The sequence below is a fragment of the Haliotis asinina genome, chromosome 8, assembly GCF_037392515.1.
Source record: "Haliotis asinina isolate JCU_RB_2024 chromosome 8, JCU_Hal_asi_v2, whole genome shotgun sequence".
In the NCBI taxonomy this organism is placed as follows: Eukaryota; Metazoa; Mollusca; class Gastropoda; order Lepetellida; family Haliotidae; genus Haliotis; species Haliotis asinina.
Genome location: NC_090287.1, coordinates 38,102,423 through 38,124,377, shown reverse-complemented (window position 1 = coordinate 38,124,377; position 21,955 = coordinate 38,102,423). Strand labels below are relative to the sequence as shown.

The 21,955-nt window shown below is 39.7% G+C and overlaps 2 protein-coding genes across 3 annotated transcripts in view; one reads left to right on the top strand and one right to left on the bottom strand.

The window, feature by feature from the left end:
• The window catches only part of LOC137294635 (uncharacterized), a 41,822-nt gene extending 34,189 nt beyond the window's left edge, over window positions 1-7,633 (bottom strand). The window contains exon 1 of the mRNA XM_067825696.1: window positions 7,389-7,633. The gene's annotated coding sequence lies outside the window, so the exon portion shown is untranslated. The remainder of the gene's footprint in view (window positions 1-7,388) is intronic.
• LOC137294634 (lysosomal proton-coupled steroid conjugate and bile acid symporter SLC46A3-like) lies at window positions 4,149-20,749 on the top strand. Of its 2 annotated transcripts, none has more exons than XM_067825695.1 (7): window positions 4,149-4,177; window positions 11,656-12,649; window positions 13,764-13,997; window positions 15,339-15,422; window positions 16,255-16,411; window positions 17,047-17,147; window positions 17,755-20,749. In XM_067825695.1, the coding sequence occupies exons 2-7, from the start codon at window positions 11,794-11,796 to the stop codon at window positions 17,805-17,807; spliced, it is 1,485 nt and encodes a 494-aa protein (XP_067681796.1). In that variant the 5' UTR covers window positions 4,149-4,177; window positions 11,656-11,793; the 3' UTR covers window positions 17,808-20,749. The 2 variants fall into 2 exon arrangements, with proteins under 2 accessions (XP_067681796.1, XP_067681795.1); XM_067825694.1 differs by lacking the exon at window positions 4,149-4,177 and adding an exon at window positions 4,872-4,992.
• Window positions 20,750-21,955: the final 1,206 nt, after the last annotated feature.

Here is a 21,955-nt window from a genome sequence, read left to right as displayed (position 1 = left end):
GTACGTAGGAGATATTAAGTCCGTAGGAGACACTGAGTCCTACGTAGGAGATATTAAGTACGTAGGAGATATTAAGTCCGTAGGAGACACTGAGTCCTACGTAGGAGATATTAAGTACGTAGGAGATATTAAGTCCGTAGGAGACACTGAGTCCTACGTAGGAGATATTAAGTACGTAGGAGATATTAAGTCCGTAGGAGATACTGAGTCCTACGTAGGAGATATTAAGTATGTAGGAGACATTAAGTCCGTAGGAGACACTGAGTCCTACGTAGGAGATATTAAGTACGTAGGAGATATTAAGTCCGTAGGAGACACTGAGTCCTACGTAGGAGATATTAAGTACGTAGGAGATATTAAGTCCGTAGGAGATACTGAGTCCTACGTAGGAGAGAGTAAGTCCGCAGGAGATATTAAGTTCGTAGGAGACACTGAGTCCTACGTAGGAGATATTAAGTACGTAGGAGATATTAAGTCCGTAGGAGACACTGAGTCCTACGTAGGAGATATTAAGTACGTAGGAGATATTAAGTCCGATGGAGACAATGAGTCCTACGTAGGAGATATTAAGTATGTAGGAGATATTAAGTCCGATGGAGACAATGAGTCCTACGTAGGAGATATTAAGTATGTAGGAGATATTAAGTCCGATGGAGACACTGAGTCCTACGTAGGAGATATTAAGTACGTAGGAGATATTAAGTCCGTAGGAGACACTGAGTCCTACGTAGGAGATATTAAGTACGTAGGAGATATTAAGTCCGTAGGAGACACTGAGTCCTACGTAGGAGATATTAAGTACGTAGGAGATATTAAGTCCGTAGGAGACACTGAGTCCTACGTAGGAGATATTAAGTACGTAGGAGATATTAAGTCCGTAGGAGATACTGAGTCCTACGTAGGAGATATTAAGTACGTAGGAGATATTAAGTCCGTAGGAGATACTGAGTCCTACGTAGGAGATAGTAAGTCCGCAGGAGATACTGAGGCCTTCGTAGGAGATATTAAGTCCGATGGAGACACTGAGTCCTACGTAAGAGATATTAAGTACGTAGGAGATATTAAGTCCGTAGGAGATACTGAGTCCTACGTAGGAGATATTAAGTCCGCAGGAGACACTGAGGCCTTCGTAGGAGATATTAAGTCCGTAGGAGACACTGAGTCCTACGTAGGAGATATTAAGTACGTAGGAGATATTAAGTCCGATGGAGACACTGAGTCCTACGTAGGAGATATTAAGTATGTAGGAGATATTAAGTCCGTAGGAGATACTGAGTCCTACGTAGGAGATAGTAAGTCCGATGGAGATACTGAGGCCTTCGTAGGAGATATTAAGTCCGATGGAGACACTGAGTCCTACGTAGGAGATATTAAGTACGTAGGAGATATTAAGTCCGATGGAGACACTGAGTCCTACGTAGGAGATATTAAGTACGTAGGAGATATTAAGTCCGTAGGAGATACTGAGTCCTACGTAGGAGATATTAAGTCCGATGGAGATACTGAGGCCTTCGTAGGAGATATTGAGTCCGATGGAGACACTGAGTCCTACGTAGGAGATATTAAGTACGTAGGAGATATTAAGTCCGTAGGAGATACTGAGTCCTACGTAGGAGATAGTAAGTCCGCAGGAGATACTGAGGCCTTCGTAGGAGATATTAAGTCCGATGGGGACACTGAGTGCTACGTAGGAGATATTAAGTACGTAGGAGATATTAAGTCCGTAGGAGACACTGAGTCCTACGTAGGAGATATTAAGTACGTAGGAGATATTAAGTCCGCAGGAGATACTGAGTCCTACGTAGGAGATATTAAGTACGTAGGAGATATTAAGTCCGATGGAGACACTGAGTCCTACGTAGGAGATATTAAGTACGTAGGAGATATTAAGTCCGTAGGAGATACTGAGTCCTACGTAGGAGATAGTAAGTCCGCAGGAGATACTGAGGCCTTCGTAGGAGATATTAAGTCCGTAGGAGACACTGAGTCCTACGTAGGAGATATTAAGTACGTAGGAGATATTAAGTCCGATGGAGACACTGAGTCCTACGTAGGAGATATTAAGTACGTAGGAGATATTAAGTCCGTAGGAGATACTGAGTCCTACGTAGGAGATATTAAGTACGTAGGAGATATTAAGTCCGCAGGAGATACTGAGGCCTTCGTAGGAGATATTAAGTCCGATGGGGACACTGAGTGCTACGTAGGAGATATTAAGTACGTAGGAGATATTAAGTCCGTAGGAGATACTGAGTCCTACGTAGGAGATATTAAGTACGTAGGAGATATTAAGTCCGATGGAGACACTGAGTCCTACGTAGGAGATATTAAGTACGTAGGAGATATTAAGTCCGTAGGAGATACTGAGTCCTACGTAGGAGATATTAAGTCCGCAGGAGATACTGAGGCCTTCGTAGGAGATATTAAGTCCGATGGAGACACTGAGTCCTACGTAGGAGATATTAAGTGCGTAGGAGATATCAAGTCCGTAGGAGATACTGAGTCCTACGTAGGAGATATTAAGTCCGTGGGAGATACTGAGTCCTACGTAGGAGATATTAAGTACGTAGGAGATATTAAGTCCGTAGGAGATACTGAGTCCTACGTAGGAGATATTAAGTACGTAGGAGATATTAAGTCCGCAGGAGATACTGAGGCCTTCGTAGGAGATATTAAGTCCGATGGGGACACTGAGTGCTACGTAGGAGATATTAAGTACGTAGGAGATATTAAGTCCGTAGGAGATACTGAGTCCTACGTAGGAGATATTAAGTACGTAGGAGATATTAAGTCCGATGGAGACACTGAGTCCTACGTAGGAGATATTAAGTACGTAGGAGATATTAAGTCCGTAGGAGATACTGAGTCCTACGTAGGAGATATTAAGTCCGCAGGAGATACTGAGGCCTTCGTAGGAGATATTAAGTCCGATGGAGACACTGAGTCCTACGTAGGAGATATTAAGTGCGTAGGAGATATCAAGTCCGTAGGAGGTACTGAGTCCTACGTGGGAGATATTAAGTCCGTGGGAGATACTGAGTCCTACGTAGGAGATAATATATCCCACGAAGGTCATAATAACTCCTACGTAGTAGATATAGTGACATCAAAAACATTTCACCGTGGCCATACTACCACTTCCGCAGGAAACAAAGATTTTTCTCAGTTATAGGAAAATATTGTAATACTGTGTTTTCATTTAGCCGGGCTGTTGAAAAGCTATTGTGTTTAACATTTAACTCTCAGGTCAAGGAAGAGGGACTCTCAGAGAGTGGGACTGGACCGTTGACTGACGCTGAGTCACTGGATATATATGTGTTTGCTGGAAACGAAGAATGCCGTTAAACTGAAAATGACACAATAAGAAGGGTGATTCAGACTCTGAACCTGAGGGAATTTAGATTTGCTTCGTTTAGAGATTCAGCATTGCTGAAAGTTCTAGACAGAAGGGTGAGTGAGAGAGTTTTACGGCGCTTGTATTAATATTCCAGCAGTATCAGTATCACTGTGGACGACACGGGAAATGAGTGTCACACGTTGTATCCATGTGGAGAATCCAACTCGGATTTCCTTGTTTGATTTTTGTTATTGGTGGGCTCAGCAATGGTGAATCTAAATGACGGTGGTCTGTCACCATGAAAATTTAAGATACGATGACATGCATCATAAAGGTCAGCGAACCTGACCACCCGACCCTGTTAATCGCCTCTCACAACAAGCATGGGTTAGTGAAGATCAATTCTAACCCGGATCGTCACGGGCCTGTCTTGCGCAGACTCAATTATTATGACAGGAATATACCTGGAATATTGCGGAATTAAACAATACACAAAACTTCTTTACATATTTTGGTGCTAATGTGCTCTATTCAGTGGTGATTTTGATTAATTTTCATACATTTATATTTTTTAACATTAAAAAAACATATTCTTTTTTTGCCTCTCGAACGTTTGTCCTGCTCTGTAAGGAATTGGTTATGTTAAAAAATTCTTTCTAACCCACTTTTGGTCGGTTGAATAGCGTCAGGGGGTGAAAACTATACCAGGGCCGGGCTGTTTATATAGAGGTCAAATTAATGAATCATTTGAGTGGGTCAGGGATGTTTGAGGGAATGAAACGAGGCAGAAAGTCATCTGAGAGGAGAGCAGGTTTTGGCGACACACAAGTAAGGATAGAGGTCAGTGCGCTTCTAGATTTCAAGTTTGTTGTAATTGTTGTTTGGGGTTTTTGGGGGTTTTTTTGTTTGTTTGTTTTTTATAAAAAAGATCCTTTTATTTTATTTATATATATTTTTTTTGGGGGGGTGGAGAGTGGGGGAGGGGGGGGGGTGTGGGTAGCAGGGATCTGATTGTTGTTTTGTTTATTGTTATTGTTTAACGCCACACTCAGCAAATTTCACGTCTATGTGACAGCGAGTGTGGAGCAGAGAGCATGGGTTGTTAAGGATCATTTCTCGGATCTTAACCACTGACGTCTGTTGTTCTCCATTGAAGATACATTGCGTAAAAATATTTAACTAAAAGAAATAATAAATATGTACGGAAATACAGCGTGTCAGAATTGTCACGGTATAGGTCTTTGTGATTCGTCATATTTTTTTAACAAAAATATGCAGTTTTCAATTGTAGTGTCTTTCATTATTTCAGATACGATCATATATGTTTCTTACGCTACCGGCTGTTAATTTTAATAACATTATCTATAAAACCGGGTCATGACCGTGCTAAAATATATTCTGCAAGTGACATAAAATTCCGTTACAGGCAGTCAACAAGTCAAAATATTCACCCTTTGAAAAATCGTGTGAATACAAAATGCCTCATGTACTGTGACTGGCATAAGAAAACTGCCAAGTGAAAGCTCCACACAGCACATAAATCAACCCGTCTGTGTACGGAGCTGAGGCTCGGCACAACAGAATGTCTGTGCACATTTGATTAATTTCTCCCCGCAGAGTAGACAGACATGATTCATCACAAGAGGTTAGCGGAGGTAAGGTGTTATCTTTTTTCTTTTGCTAACAACAATATGTGCGACTGCATCGCTCATGCAGATCTAACTGACATCAGCAATTTCTGACAATAACATGTAACATGTGCAGTATAACGTGACTCTTAAATTGCCTTAGTTTAGCTAGAATCGCGATGGGAGTCCTCCAGAAAAGACATGACCCTATGTCGTGACTACCGCATGGTCCCACGCGAATCTGGGCACCTGTTGGAAAAGTCGAACCAGGGAGACTATATAGAGAGGGAGAAGAATCTCCTCGAAAAGTCGTTAACGTATGCCGCGGGTTGTTACGTAACCAATGTATCCAATATGGCGGAAGCTTAGTATTTAAAGGGTCACAGATGCGGAACTATTTCCGTGGACTGGTTTAAACTTTTGTTATTGTTTTTCTGCTATGATGATATCCCAGCATTCTTTACTGTTTTGTAACCACTGCTGCGCAGTTCGTATGCGCAATTAGGAGTTTATAGACAGCTCAACTAAGGTGAAGTCATTTATACTTCATTACAAATGTATTATGAAAACAAATGAAACACTTTAAAGGTTAATCATCTGCCAGTGGTAGAAATGGTAAAGAACTATTAGGACGGAAAAATAACGAAGCCAGTGTACGTCTCTATATTTTGTCTCATAACCCTAAATAGTTTATTGTCATAATTGTATGATTTTGAAAATTAATAAAAGAACACACGGTCTGCTTATACTTAGCCTCTATATTTTGTCTCATAACCCTAAATAGTTTATTGTCATAATTGTATGATTTTGAAAATTATTAAAAGAACACACGGTCTGCTTATACTTAGCCTGCGACCTCGTTGTATCGCGGTACTTAGCATATCCGTAATCGTCAATAGAATTTGGAACTTATATGGCCTTTTTCATCATGAAATCCGATTACCATGACATTTAATCAGCACATTTGTGTAGAAAATATTATTTTAACTTTGATAGTGTTTCAGCGAGAGCCATTAGACGAACGAAGCCGGTTAATATTTACCAAAGGAGATGACTCCATCGTATCGCGGTAAACACTAAAACTCGGATTGCAGAGTGAAATAGGGAAAGATAATGAAATTTCTTTACTCCCCTCAATGTGAAAAAGGTTGAGATATTTTTTGGCTATCCAAATTGCACAAAACTGTGTCCATAATGAAACATTATCCCGGGAAATCACCGGGCTTCCAAAAATAGAATGCACAAATGTTCAATCAAATTAGTTTCACAGTCATTTAGAGAATTTATTCACAATGTGGACAGAGAAATTCACTATGGCGCCTCACAGAAGTGATGTCAGTGCAAAATGACAAATGGGTCCAGTGCTGACACTTGTCACACTGAGCCCACTTCACTATAACAAGATAGGGGTGGCAGCAAATGCTTGTCCCAACCTAACATTATCATACTGTCGTCTTGCCTTAGCAGAAAAATTGTGTTTTCTCTTAGCTTTGCGACAATCCTGAATAAATATGATTTTTTAAATTGAAATTATTATTTCAAAAATGATTTCTTTTTAAGAATATTTGAATAAAAAAGAGAAAAGAATATTTCAAAAAATGTAATATCTTAAAATATTTCATTTTCATTGTAATGTTCTATGTTATTTCATATATTGTTTGATTTTATACTTTAGGCATGATTTCAATGCAAAATATGATGTTAAATCATGAGAGAATATAATTTTGATTATGTGTACAGGAGTACAATAAAATTCTTTCTCAATTTCTGTTTTGAGTGTGCAAATTCTCTTTCATTGATCAGGGACCATATTACATATTCTTTCCTTATTTGTATTACAAATTTTGCCATCCACCGGTAGATTAATATAGCTCCTAATGTCACTTCCGTCACCTTATATGGCATCAATAAGGTGCAGGCGACCTAGTTCAGATCAATTGGGAAGTGTCATAAACGACACGTAAATATTATTGCAATTATTTCATGGATGGGGTTGAAACAGATTCCAAAAGATTCCAGAATTTAATGTTAACATTTCTCCTGGATAATACTTATAAAGATTTGATACATCGTGCCTGTTTTCCAAAATGTAAAAAGCGACTGACGTCTGACTGCCGATTTACATATGCAAATGATCTCTAGGAGGTGTGTCTCAATCGGAAAACCAGAAATACCGTTTGCCGCGATACCATGAATCCCGCGATACAACGAGGTCCGAGTATATAGTAAATTTCTAACATAACTGTAACATTAAAACATTGTATGGACTGCCAATAGGGATCCTATCTCACACACATACGTGATCTAGTGTGTGTTTTCTGTCATATAGATTCTGCTGAATGCTACAACAAATAAATTAAAACAAAATGCAAATAATGAATGGAAAACAGACTAATTTTACAGCAACAATGTCAGGCTACTACCTTGTTCAGGAATGTATCCATCAATATCCACACAAAAGAACGTCATTCCTTTCATCTGCAGCTGGTAAATAATCCTGCTCTGTGTCGTGTGTCTTACAACAGTTGAAAATGTAACACATTGTTTCACGTCTTTCACATTGGTGAAAACCTGATAAACCTCTCATTGGTCACCCAAGATAGCACACCTGGCAACTAATTGTATCGAAATGAAGCAGACGCGATGCCGAGTCCATTCAGGGCCAATGGATGTGCACTCATGTGTAATAAGGCCTTGTCATCGGCCACAGACTCATTTGCCGATACGCTGAGCCGGCTCTTTAGTGAATCATTTGAAGTCTGACTTCGCACGCTTTTTTTCATTGTGTTTATATTTTAAACTTTATAGGCTGAATTGGAATTTTTAATGATTTGTTTCGGTAAGTGCATACCCAATGGTATCAGAATCTGCAAAGTTGTGTTTTACAGCTGAAGTTGCTCTTGGAACAAGTCAAGTCATTGTGTGTGCTAAACCATGATGAGGCACATGTTGATTAGTACAAATTGTAAAGAAAGTAAGCGAGTGACCTATCCCTGTTGTAGATTATTCCTGGTTGAACATCCACATTTTAGGGCGGTAAGAATTCCGATCATTCCTGACACCTTATCCTTTCATTTTCACATTTTTACTACTTTTGATTAATTGCCATCTAATTCACCAACTTAATATTGGTTTTAGTAATAACATGTTTTTTTTTATGAATACATATTACACATAGGTATATTACTATAAGAGGGTCGGACGACCTACACTTACCCACAGCGGCGTGGCACATATTCAATCACAGGGGCTAAACATAATGCTACAAACTGGCTTTAGGTACTGTCACTATGAACAAGCGTGCATAGCATATAATACAAACAAGTAAAACATGGTCTGGAGAGATTTAATAAAATATCAGTAGCATGGTAGACATATACAGATGATAACGTATAGTACATTGCTTAATGCTGTGATGTTACATTTTTAATATAATGCATTAATCTCCTACACAAATCTGTGGAACAAAAACAATGCTTATTATGAATGTACATGAATTGTGAATGATATGTACATTTACTGAAATGAAAATTATTCCCTTGAAAGCGCACAACATAATTTATGGTAAAAAACACCCACCTAGATGATGTACTAACACTGTAATAATGTTTCTGTGTAGGTATGCTTTAGAGGAGGACATTCAACCCTCACGAAGGAACGCATTATTATGTCTACACTGTTTTATGCGTTATTAAACCTCTGATTTGTCTCACCAGCTGTCAGTCTTACACTGTCAGTTAGGTCACTCATCTCATTAGCTGCCACAGGATGATTTAATGGTGGACTCAATTGTCCAGACGTGAGTCCAGCTATCTCTAATAACAGTGGGCATAAACATTAACACAGTGCAACCCCTACATCCCCCACACCCCCCACACCCCCCACACACCCCACACCCCCACATAGGGGAATGTCTCAAGGATAAGTGGCTGCATATTTCCACTGCCAACGGAACACCATTTCTGCACCGGTGAGATGCTACCAGAACACAAATGACATCATCAATCAGCCATGTTCTGAAAAGGTCCAAGTGTAACAACGTCAAGACAGGACAGATGGATAAGGGTGACCCATCTTTGCCACAGGTTTCAGACTGCAGTAATGACTGCCCAGACCCTCCTAGGACTTCGTCATGTTCACCTCAATACATTTCGACAAAGTTTATGTCATCACTGGATCAGACCAAGACATCCCGCCATACGACCTTTCCTGAAACAAGGTCATCGACAAGCTCGCTGAATGTGGTGCCGAAATCATGTCTGCAGACCCTTGTTTTGGTGGAGAAATGTTGTTTATACAGATGAGTCCAGGTTTCACATTTCCTATAGTGATGGACATCCATGTGCCTATAGACATGTGGGAGAACGTTATGCACAGGACTGTATCTTGGAGAGGAATCACTTTGGTGGTGGTGGTTCCATGATGATTTAGGGTGGAATAAGAGCACACCAAGGAACGCCTTCGGTGATTGTTCAGGGCACTCTTAACTGGTGTGGGCTACAGGGATCAGATTCTTTGACCTGAGGCAATTCCTTTTCTCCATCGTCATGGCCCTGGGTAAACATTCCTACAGTCAAATGTTGCCAGCCCTGTTAACATGTAACCAGCCCTGTATTTAATATAGGAAATTGAGACATTGTGTTAAAAGAAAGTAATCAATGAATTACTTGCAATGACTTAAACGTAAACATGTGCAAAAGCAAATTTGATAAAACCATGACTTGGTGGTCACTGTTAATTCAATTAGTGTCACCGTCATCAGAATAAAACAACATTATTCATTGGCTGAAAGTATTCTTTAGACCAGTCACATTTAGTGTTAGATAAATAGGTAAGTTGATCTTTGAAAGTTACACTTTGATTGATCATGAACTATACAGACATCATCTAGTTACCACAATTGTAATTTATTTTCGAAATATTTCCCATAGTCAATGATGTCAAATATACACCCTTGGAAAATGTAAAATAACACACAGGGTCGGCTATCAAATAATGTTGTAAGCCCACCATGTCACTAACAAGTAACTGACAGTGCCCGCCCTCATACGGCAAGGGTTGCTATGGATTTCTTGCAACACCACTACATTGACTTGCTGCTTTGGCCTGCAAAATCACCGGATCTCTCCATGATAGAGCATGATAGAGCATGTTTGGGACGAGATGGACGACACCGTCTTCCTCATCCAACCGATAATGTCCTTGGCCTTGCAACAAAACTTGAGAGAATCTGGTGTGACATCCCACAAGCCTTCCTTGCACATTTCATAGGCTCTATGTGTTGTCAGTGCACTGCTGTTCTCAATACCAATGATGGACATACCCACTATTGAGCTTGTGACATTGTCGTTTGACCCCTGTCCCGCTTGTGGACTTGTGACGTCATTGTGACTGACTTATCAATTGAAATTCTCCGACTTATTATGGTCTCATGATTCCTCCATTAACGTTTATATGTACGTTTGACAATGTTATGGTACTTATCAACTGGGATAATGTTGTGACAATGCACAGTTTCTTTATGTGGTTAGTATATACTCCTCAAAAACTGTAGAACCTTAAGTTTTATTTCTCTCCCAAGCAGTTACATTGTAATGCGTGATAAATACATTCCCCAAGGATAACACTGTAATGCATGTTTCATGCACTCACCAAGGGTTACATGGTAATGCATGATACATACACTCACCAAGGATTACACTAAAATGCATGGTAAATACACTCACCAAGGGTGACATTGTAATGCATGGTAAATACACTCACCAAGGGTGACATTGTAATGCATGGTAAATACACTCACCAAGGGTGACATTGTAATGCATGCGTGACCAAGGGTTATGTTGTAATGCATGATACATACACTCACCAAGGATTACACTGAAATTCATGGTAAATACACTCACAAAGGGTGATATTGTAATGCATGGTACATACGCTTACCAAGAGATACATTGTAATGCATGATACATACACTCACCAAGGGTTACATTGTAATGCATGGTACATTATTCACCAGTGGTTACGTTGTAATGCATGATACATACACTCATTAAGGATTACACTAAAATGCATGGTAAATACACTCACCAAGGGTGACATTGTAATGCATGGTAAATACACTCACCAAGGGTGACATTGTAATGCATGCGTGACCAAGGGCTATGTTGTAATGCATGGTACATACACTCACCAAGGATTACACTGAAATTCATGGTAAATACACTCACAAAGGGTGATATTGTAATGCATGGTACATACGCTTACCAAGAGATACATTGTAATGCATGATACATACACTCACCAAGGGTTACATTGTAATGCATGGTACATTATTCACCAGTGGTTACGTTGTAATGCATGATACATACACTCATTAAGGATTACACTAAAATGCATGGTAAATACACTCACCAAGGGTGACATTGTAATGCATGGTAAATACACTCACCAAGGGTGACAATGTAATGCATGGTAAATACACTTGCAAAGGGTGATATTGTAATGCAGGCTAAATTAACCTCTTAAAGTAGAGATTAAACTACAGATTAATTGACATCTGCCTGGGTATTCGCTATAATGCTGAATAATTTATGTTGTGATGTACTTGTGGATGTTCATGTTGTTTTAAATGAACCAGAAAGACTGGGTTTACAGGTTTTTGAATAAAATCATTTATCCTTTCACTTTCAGATCTGGTTTGGAAGACTTCCTGAACTTCTGGCAGACAACACTTGATCTGAATCTCATAACTGCTGCTCATGAAATTGTCCCAGAGCATTTACAGTGTGTTTACTGAATAGGACCGTCAATTCTCTTGCATTTTCAAAAATGGCCGTGATTAGATGTGGCAGACGACAGCTTGATCTGAATCTCATAACAGTTGAACCAGTTTTGTTTCTTTACATGATCGGAACCTTTCTGACATACCCAACCATCCAGGCCTTTGTGTACAAGAAGGTCTGTACTGACAGGTACAACCAGACCTTCTGTAGCAGCCTGCGAAACAAGACTTTCCAAGAGGAGCACAAAACAGAAGGGGATTATATCCAATCTCAGGCGTCATATTGGATTTTAAAGATCAGTGTTGTGGCTCTTGTTCCATCATGTTTGACAGTTCTGTTTTTGTATGGATCCTGGGGTGACAAAGTGGGTCGGAAGCTGCCAGTTATTATTCCCTGTATGGGATCAACATTGTGTTCCATTGTCTACTTGCTTATGTCCATTTACCCTTCAAGTAAACTGGAGTATGTTTTGATTGGTGGCGTAATAAAGGGCTTGTCAGGAGGATTCCCTACCCTGCTGATGTCCGTGTACAGCTACGTAAGCCACATTGCTGATCCCAACAGTAAGACTATGCGAATAGGGATCTTGGAGTCTATGACCTTCTTTGCTGGAACGTTAGGAGTCTTCATGTCTGGCGTCATGCTGGACAATACAAGCTACATGTTTGTCTTCACGTTTATAAGTTGCAGCTTCTTCTTAGGAATGGTATATGCAATCATACGTCTAGAGAACATCACTGCCAACACAAGAAGACGTGAGGGTGAAGGTGTCTGCATGTTCTGGTGTCTGATGTCCATTGTAGAATCTGGGCGTTGTGTGATGAAGAAGAGGGAGGAAAAGAAAAATCTTTATATCTTCTTTGCACTCATCATCTTCATCATCATTGTTATCGGAACATCATGTGAGTAGGCTTTGTCGTATTTGTCAGTCTGAGAACTTCATCTAAATTTTAATTCACTACAGTCATGTCCCGTTTATCCAAACCCAAGATATCTGGAAAATTTGTTTTCCAAACGACAATGCCTTGAAACGAGTTCACATTGTTGTAAAATTACTCACATATTTGGAAATCCAGTGTCTGTAACCAGACGGTCATTTTCACATACAAAACACTACATTATGTGCATTTTGGTCTCATATGTCCGGATGGCTGAGCACTTGTCAGTATGTTTACAGACACAAATACCAATTGGTCTTGTGAAAGACAGTAGTCTTTGAAGTGTAAGAAATTTCACTATATGTGTACCTGTAATTAGCAAGGTGACACTGACTTAATTATGAGGTGTGTTAATTTGCCCGCCAATGACAAAATGTTAATTTAAAAAGCATGTCCTCTCAGCAATAGCATGGGTTTCTCGGAATTCACTTATTCTCGTGGCTGGTTAACACAGTTTATGTTTAGACATAGTGTATCGAGCAGGAAATATGAAGGTGAAGCATCAAGTACTTGTTGAGGTGTTATCAGTCAATAAAGGTTATGTCCGAGGCCTAATATGTTCGTTTCTTGTACATGTACATATGGTTCGTGGTTCAGACGATTTCAAGAAAAACACAAGTGTTCAGACAAGAGGGGCACAACTGTATTCTGTATTACAGAGTGAGGGCATGAGTTTTCCACAACTTTTCCCAATATTTCTGCACTATCATGGTAGGGGACTCACATATTCTACCCATGTGGGGAATCAAACCTGGGTCTTTGGCATGACAAGCAATTTGAATTGTTTTTATAACTTCCTACCTAAGTGAAAGCAAAGGGCTAATCATGGTGTGCTATAAACTGTGGTGCTTGTTTCATGATATTTAAACATGACTGACAGTCCAGTGGTCGATAAAGTGAGCTACAATCCATATCTTTCTAGTATGATTGATGACCTCCCTATCTATCAAATCACCTATTCAATTAGGCATCAGGCCCAAGGGCTCCAATTCTGACATGAAGTCCTTATTAACTAACCAAGATGACATGACACATCAACATCAGACTTGTTCATGGTGTAATTCTTCTTGTTTCACAGGTGAAATTGATGTCCTTCTCCTGTACACACGGCGACCGCCACTCAGCTGGTCTCAGACAACATTTGGGTACTTTAAGGGCCTGGAGAACTTCACTCGCAGTATAACCCTGGTGACAGTTCTGCCTTTGTGTCGGAACATGAGGGACACCACTGTGGGATTATGGGGCTTGACGTCCAAGATCATCGGCCTGGTGGTTCTTGGGTTGAGCACAAAGACATGGCTCACATTTTTAGGTACCTTGCTGCTGTGTTAATGCATTTTGATGAATGTTAATTATCAGCTTCATCCCTAATGATTTCTTTCCAAGTTGGTCATAAACTGATTCTGTACAATTTTGCAAAGCCGTATACTATGGAGACAGCTAATCAGTTTTTATGACTGTTATCTGTCATGGTACAATTGCAATATTATGACTGTTATCAGTCATGGTACAATGGCAATTTTATCACTGTTATCAGTCATGGTACACTTCCAATATTATGACTGTTATCTGTTATCGTACAATTGCAATATTATGACTGTTATCTGTCATGGTACAGTTGCAACATTGTGACTGTTATCTGTCATGGTACAGTTGCAATATTATGACTGTTATCAGTCATGGTACAGTTGCAACATTGTGACTGTTATCTCTCATGGTACAGTTGCAATATTATGACTGTTATCTCTCATGGTACAGTTGCAACATTATGACTGTTGTCAGTCATGGTACAGTTGCAATATTATGACTGTTATCTGTCATGGTACAATTGCAATATTATGACTGTTATCTGTCATGGTACAGTTGCAATATTATGACTGTTATCTGTCATGGTACAATTGCAATGTTGTGACTGTTATCAGTCATGGTACAGTTGCAATATTATGCTTGTTATCTGTCATGGTACAATTGCAATATTATGACTGTTATCAGTCATGGTACAATTGCAACATTGTGACTGTTATCAGTCATGGTACAGTTGCAATATTATGACTGTTATCTGTCATGGTACAATTGCAATGTGAGCAATTAGACTTTTGTTTACCAGGTGTCAGTTCCATTAATGAATATATCTAACAGCCATGTTTAACTGTCCAAACCGTCCCTTGTCAACAGCCATGGATCCTTATCTAACACCATACAGTTCTTTTGGAGTCTACAGCCATGGCCACCTACCCAACACTATGCCCCTATACTGGAATCTACATCCATGGTCATCTACCCTACACTATGCCCCTATACTGGAATCTACATCCATGGCCACCTACCCAACACTATGCCCCTATATTGGAATCTGCATCCATGGCCATCTACCCTACACTAGGCCCTATACTGAAATCTACATCCATGGCCACCTACCCAACACTATGCCCCTATACTGAAATCTACATCCATGGCCACCTACCCAACACTATGCCCCTATACTGAAATCTACATCTATGGCCACCTACCTAACACTATGCCCTTGTACTGGAATCTACATCCATGGCCACCTACCCAACACTATGCCCCTATACTGGAATCTACATCCATGGCCACCTACCCTACACAATGCTCTTCTATTGGGATCTACAAGCATTGCTTTTTGTTTCAGTTGTGATATTTGCCATGTTTCAAGGCTTTCCAGCAACTGTCATACGGTCACTACTGTCCAATATGGTCAGCCAAGGAGAACAGGGTAGGTCTCATAACATGCTGGTATGTAGTATGTAGATAATATGTGTGCAGTGTTTTATGTGATGCAAAAATATGTGTTTGATGTGAACAAACATATTGAGCATATTCTAAAGAGTGAGTGAGTGCATTTAGTTTTATGCCTCTTTTAGTAATATTCTAGCAAATTCACAGAAGGGGGACACCAGAAATGGGCATCACAGATTGTACCTATGTGGGGAATTGAACCCAGATCTTGGGCGTGACAAGCGAGCACTTGAACCATTAGGCTAACCCTCCTCCATGGATACATGAGAAAATGTTTGATGCACCCCAGACATTCATAGTAACAGTTATTTACCAAATTCTTAAAAGGATTATAATTATAGTTCAAGTAATCAAAATCATTATCTATTCCTATGGTTTGGTACTCTACACCATTTCACTACTCCAGAACTGTGAAGATCTAGGCTGGAATTGGCCTTCAGTAAGCCATGCTTATTGTAAGAGGTGACTAATGGGTCGTCATGTTGATCACCAGATTGACTGGTCCAGGACCCTTGAAATTAGTAAGTGTGGTATATATACCTTCCAATCAAAAGGTTTTCATGTCGAGGCTGATCTGGCTAAGTGCAGCATAAAACTAAGGACACTCCATCACCCTTTCATATAGTAAATGTGATGTTTTGATACTACATTTACCATTATCCTGGTTGCCAACAATGTAAGAATCTGTACCAAAACATCGCATTCATAAAATAGAACAAGTTGTTATCCATAAATTTGGCAGGTATATACCTCCCAACTTCTAAAATGCCAAACTAACTTGTGGAATATGTTCATGTTTCTGTTACCAGGACGACTCTTTGGACTGGTGGCTGCCATGGAGAGCATTGCAAGTTTGCTGGCATCTCTCCTCTTCAATCAGCTGTATCCATTATCCCTTGGTTTCTTCCCAGGCTTTTGTTTCCTGCTAGCCGCTGGTCTGTTTGTCATTGCTGTAGCCCTTATGCTGTAAGTGGTCAACAAACTGACTGAAACCCTCATTTAAGAGGGTTTCATTATTTCGTGCACAGTAATAACGCCTATCTTTTTTGTGATATCATTGATCCATGCTGTGTATGACTGTAAAAAAAGACCATATATATGATCTCAGCTGTAGATATGCCGATCTTAATTAACTGAGGTCCAAAATTCACCCTTAAAATCAACATCACAATGGTATGCTTCGTTCATGAGCCAACCCTTGATCATCTTCTTGTGATCAGTGTTCAGAAATAGAGTGTCAATATATCTATATTGAATTATGCAAATAAATTGTGTTGTTACACTGTCTTGTGATGAAACGTATTCTTTGCATTTCTAGACTCTAGTGTGTAATCAAGTGTATCAATTTTACTCAAAGTGGCATTCAATAATGTTCATATTAATTGCGTTGAAGTTGTATGTCCCTCCAGCAAGTTTTACTTGCTGAATATATAAGTAATGGTCGGGTAGCATAATGGGTAAGGCATTCGTTTGTCATGCCAAAAACTCAGGTTTGATCCCCCACATAGGTGCAAGGTGTGAAACACGTTTCTGGTGTTCCTCAACATGATATTGCTGAAAGTTGCATAAAACTAAACTCACTCGCTTGTTGAATATTTCAGATGGCTACATCTTGATTCACGAAGACTAGCAGGCTACAAAACAATACAAGAAGGTCAGACAGACACAGACAGTCCTCAGAGTGACAGATATGTCACAGCTGGTAGGTCTACCTAGCACAATGTCCTAGATGGCCCAAACACTTGTCTCCCAGAGGCAAGAGTGCCCACAAGATTTTAAGTTTTATCAAAGTAATAAAATGAATTGTACCATGCAAAGAACATTAATCTACTTGCTAGAATATTGCTAAAAGTGGCATAAAGTGGCACTCACTCACTCACTCACTCACCCACTCACTCATATTTGGCAAACCCTGTTTAACAACCACGTGTTGTTTTCAACACACAATCTTTATTAGATTCATGGATACAAGGATGGAAAGTGGATTTTTATTGTCACTGATGTCAGAAAGATAAACAAAAATTATTGAAGTCATTTCTTCATCTTCATTGTGGGGTTGGTGGGGAAGGTTGGTGGTTTAAGTGTTTGCTTGCCACCCAGGTTCGATTCCCCAAATAGGTACAGTGCATGAAGCCAATTTCTGGTGTCTGCCACCATCATAATCCTGAAATATTGCTAAAGCAGCCTACAACCATACTCACTCACTTAGCACAGACTTCTTTAACATAACAGAATACAAACAAATTATGCACTTGAGTACATGAGTTTTTAACCCAACTCACTCATCACTGTGTTTTGTTTTGACGTAGGCGACGAGGAAGTGAAGGCAAACAATGTGACAGGAGGACCTGATCAGATCTAGGAAGTCAACGTGGCAATGTGCTGTGTAAGGAGAACCTAACATTCAATCTTTACCTGGACACTTTCATGGGACCACATTTTAATCAGACTGTACTCATTCCATCGACCACTTGTTCGTAATATGCACAATGGTGGAATGGGGCCACTCCCCACTCATCATGCGCTTTTTGTCAAGTTCGACTCCAAGCGACTCCTAAAATATGGTCCCATTCTGCTATTGTGTATACAATGGAAGTGTTACTTCTGTCCTGTGAACTGTCGACACAAATGTGCTACAGCTTGGCTAATTCGTATTGGACAAGGGGGAGCAGTGTTATCTCCATCATTGTGCTTACAGTCGTGTGCGTGTGTGTATGTGTGTGTGTGTGTGTGAGAGAGAGAGAGAGAGAGAGAGAGAGTCTGTGCAGTAATCTATAAACTGGTGGTTTACATTGGCTTCAAGTCTCCACATACTGTTAACGTTAGTACAGCAACCTGGTTCAGTGTATGGTTTAAGTCGCCTCAACTCAAACATGGGTACTTTCTACAACAGAAATAATCCTTACTTATGAAAAGAAGAAAGAGAGGTGCGATGGGGTAGTTTAGTGGTTAAAACATTGGCTCATCATGCCAAAGACCCAAGTTTGATTCCCCTCCTGCGTACAATTTGTGAAGCCCATTCCGGTGTCCCTTGCCGTGGTATTGTTGGAATATTTCTGCTCACTGTAAAACAATACTCACCGTGAAAAGAGAAATTTAATAGTTTTTTTCATGTGTGCACTTTGTTTAAATTTGGCTCACATGAACCAACTGAATGTCAAGATGAAGGTCATATGTTCTCAATTTCTTATCGCCTGTCTGCAGTTGGCCGATGGCATTGTTGCGTGGATAGTTGTTTAGGAGTTTCCTACAAGTTCAGTACTTTTGGGCCATACTCTGCCAGCACTAATCAATCTTTTTTTTTAATTTTACATTTTTGACCTTTGAAAATATAAGGAATATTTATTTTTATCAGTGAAAATTAATTTATATATTTTTTTCTTATTCTTAAATACATATGATGTATGTTGCGTAAAACAAGAAATAACATTGGTCTGGCCTAATCTAGTTGTTTTATTGTTCTTTGCAGACAGGGAAGTGTATTATCGAAATTTATTTGTATTCATTTATAAATTTACAACCTTCTTAGTCACAATAGGACTGAAATACTGCCGATGTGACTTTAGCTCACTGTCCCACCATGTTTTACTTCAGAAGTATGTTGTCTACTTCTGTTGGTCGTTAGATCTGCAGATGTTAGGAATTAGTGCTGTACAATGATTATTCCTAATGCAGGATATTAACCATTCCGAAACAGACTCACGTGATAACCTATATTTATCCTTTCTTCGCTAGGAAGCAATTACTATATTATATAATTATCAGCTTATAAGACCCCTTCTGTCAGTAAGATAAATTTAGTAATCAGTCACATCGATTTAGATAATATTTCAAGTTTGCTTTCGATGTGTTTGCTGCTTTGCAGTGGGATCCTAAAATTTGGCACAGTGTTGCATGGTGAGGCATATTAAAGCCTCTTTCCTCTTTAGGAAACACCATTTTGATTGTTACCTTGGCTGTATGGGTTGACTGTAAAATTGTTGTGCTTTGTATTCTTTGCAAATGGTCTGAAACATTACTCTCTGTTGGTGACAGATTATGCAATAATGTTGTGAAGATATTTAATGCAAAAAGTATTACCACAATATATTTCATATTTCTTATAGTCAGGCTATAACAGCTATAACGTTTAGAGCTGTAACCTCTGTAGATTATGAACTGTATATGTATGTATGCAGCTGACATATTCCATGACACTGAGAAGATACATAATAATGATGATGATAATAATAATAATAATATGTGCATTAATATTGCACCAAACTCCACTCACGAGGTGAATGCTCATAGCACTAACAGTCAAAGCAGGCGTTTTATTACCCCGGGTAACCCAAGCTACATCAGCTACAGACAGCCCTTGTTTATATGATCAGCTTACTGTAGACAAAGAGCATGAAGCTCCTTTCCTGTCCTGTCCTGTGATGTTGCAGGAATGTTGATAATAGCAATATGAAGCCAAACTCACATACATGCACTGATCAGTGAGTGAGGGAGTTCATATTTAACATCACATCAGCATTCTCACCAGATCAGTCAGATATGGGGCGGTTTGGTAGCCTAGTGGTCAAAGTGTTTGCTTGCCACAGGTTTGATTCCCTACATTGGTATGGTGTGTGAAGCCCATTTCTGTTGTCCCATGCTGTGATATTGCTGGAACATTTCTTAAAGTGGCATAAAATTTAACTCACTCACTTCCTCAATTTGCTGTGGAGAATCTTGAGAAAATTTCAGTATTACTGTATGACCTTTATGTTATATGGACTTAAATTCATTATCATCATAAGGTCAACAGTTTGCCTGAGTTTTTGTTAGGGGTGAAACTGTATGCTCTCACCACAGTATGATATGTATTGATGTACAAGGCCTTCAATTTGGTTCGTATCGGTTTGTTATATGAAATATGATCATGATGAAATTGACAACAATAACCAAAGCCAGATAGATTTAGACAAAATAATTTTTGAATAGGTTCAAGAAAGTTAATAAAATGTTCCCAAAAACAAAAATGCCAAATTTGTGGACGGCATTACGGTATACTGAACCAAAGGCTAAACATCAGTTCTGTTAGTACCGCTATATACCGTTTTTTATATTGTCATAAAACATGCACAACCCAGGCAATACGTCTTCCACAAACATGGGAAGGTTTAGCTGAAGAAATTCAAATATCATTGATATATGGTGCTGTCAGATTGTACTATGCGGGATTATTTTACATATTTCTTAAGCTTTTAAGTTACTTCTTGTGACAATATTTTGTGCCATATTATATTATATAGCAGGAATAAAATTCCTCAGACCTTTTCCTGTTGTCTTTAGTTATACAAAGATATGTTACCTTAAGTAATATGAAATGTCATTCTATGAAGATCGGGGTTAGAATTCAGACTTCAGCAGCTCATGTTTGTCATGAAGAAAGGGACAGGATCGGATGATAGACCAATGCTCACACTGTTGATCACTTGTTGTCTGGTCCTGACACGACTATTTACAGACCGCTATCATATAACTGGAGTATTGTCATAGTGGTGTTACAACAGTGTACGAAATTTACGCTGGTCCTTTAGTCCCTGCCAAGTAAAAATTCGTCAGGACCACGAAATGATCAGTTTGCAGTGGTCCTATTGGCCAGTGATTTTGTATAGATAGTGAAGTCATTTGCTGAATGTCATTTTGGACCAGTGAAGTACAACATCATAACCTCTCAGAACAGCCAAATCACTGGTCAAGGGTAAAATAGGTCTTCAGCAACCCATACTTGCCACAAAAGGCAACAATGCTTGTTGTATACTTGGTTGACATACGTCATCGGTTCCCGATTGATGCTCATGCAGTTGATCACTGGATCACCACCACCACATAGCTGGAATATTGCTGAGTGCTGCGTAAAAATAAACTCACTCACTCACCGTTGTCTGGTGGGAAAGTTTGCACCTCATATGCATGTACCTTCTAAAGTCACCATGCTTGTAAGAAACAGACAACTAAGGGATTCACGTTTCCTGGAGTTGTTCTTGCATGTCATCGTATCCCAAGTGTATAGATCGATGCTCATGATGTCAATCATCTACTGTCTGGTACAGACTGAATAATGTATGGCTGCCTTATTGCAATTTATATATTGCTCACCTCAGCATTAACCAACATACACGGGAATTACTGTTTTCTGTCAGTAAGCGATCCGTGAGGGTCCCGGAGTAGAACAGGCCTTCAGCAACCCATGGATGCCATGAAACCCGTGAAGGTCCCGGGGTGGAATAGGTCTTCAGCAACTCATGCTTGCCATGAGACCCGTGAAGGTCCCCGGGGTAGAAAAGACCTGCAGCAACCCACGCTTGCCATAAAGGGCGACTATGCTTGTCGTAAGACGCGACTAACGGGATGGGGTGGTTAGGCTCGGTGACTTGGTTGACACATGTCATCGGTTCCCAATTGCGCAGATCGATGCTCATGTTGTTGATCATTGGATTGTCTGGTCCAGGCTCGATTATTTACAGACCGCCGCCACAT

Excerpts from the sequence above, each read along its gene's own strand:
- LOC137294634 (XM_067825695.1), top strand. The coding sequence starts at position 11,794 with ATGGCCGTGATTAGATGTGGCAGACGACAGCTTGATCTGAATCTCATA. Across the intron at positions 13,998-15,338 it reads GACATGGCTCACATTTTTAG|TTGTGATATTTGCCATGTTT; the intron begins GTACCTTGCTGC and ends TTTTTGTTTCAG. Across the intron at positions 16,412-17,046 it reads ATTGCTGTAGCCCTTATGCT|ATGGCTACATCTTGATTCAC; the intron begins GTAAGTGGTCAA and ends TGAATATTTCAG.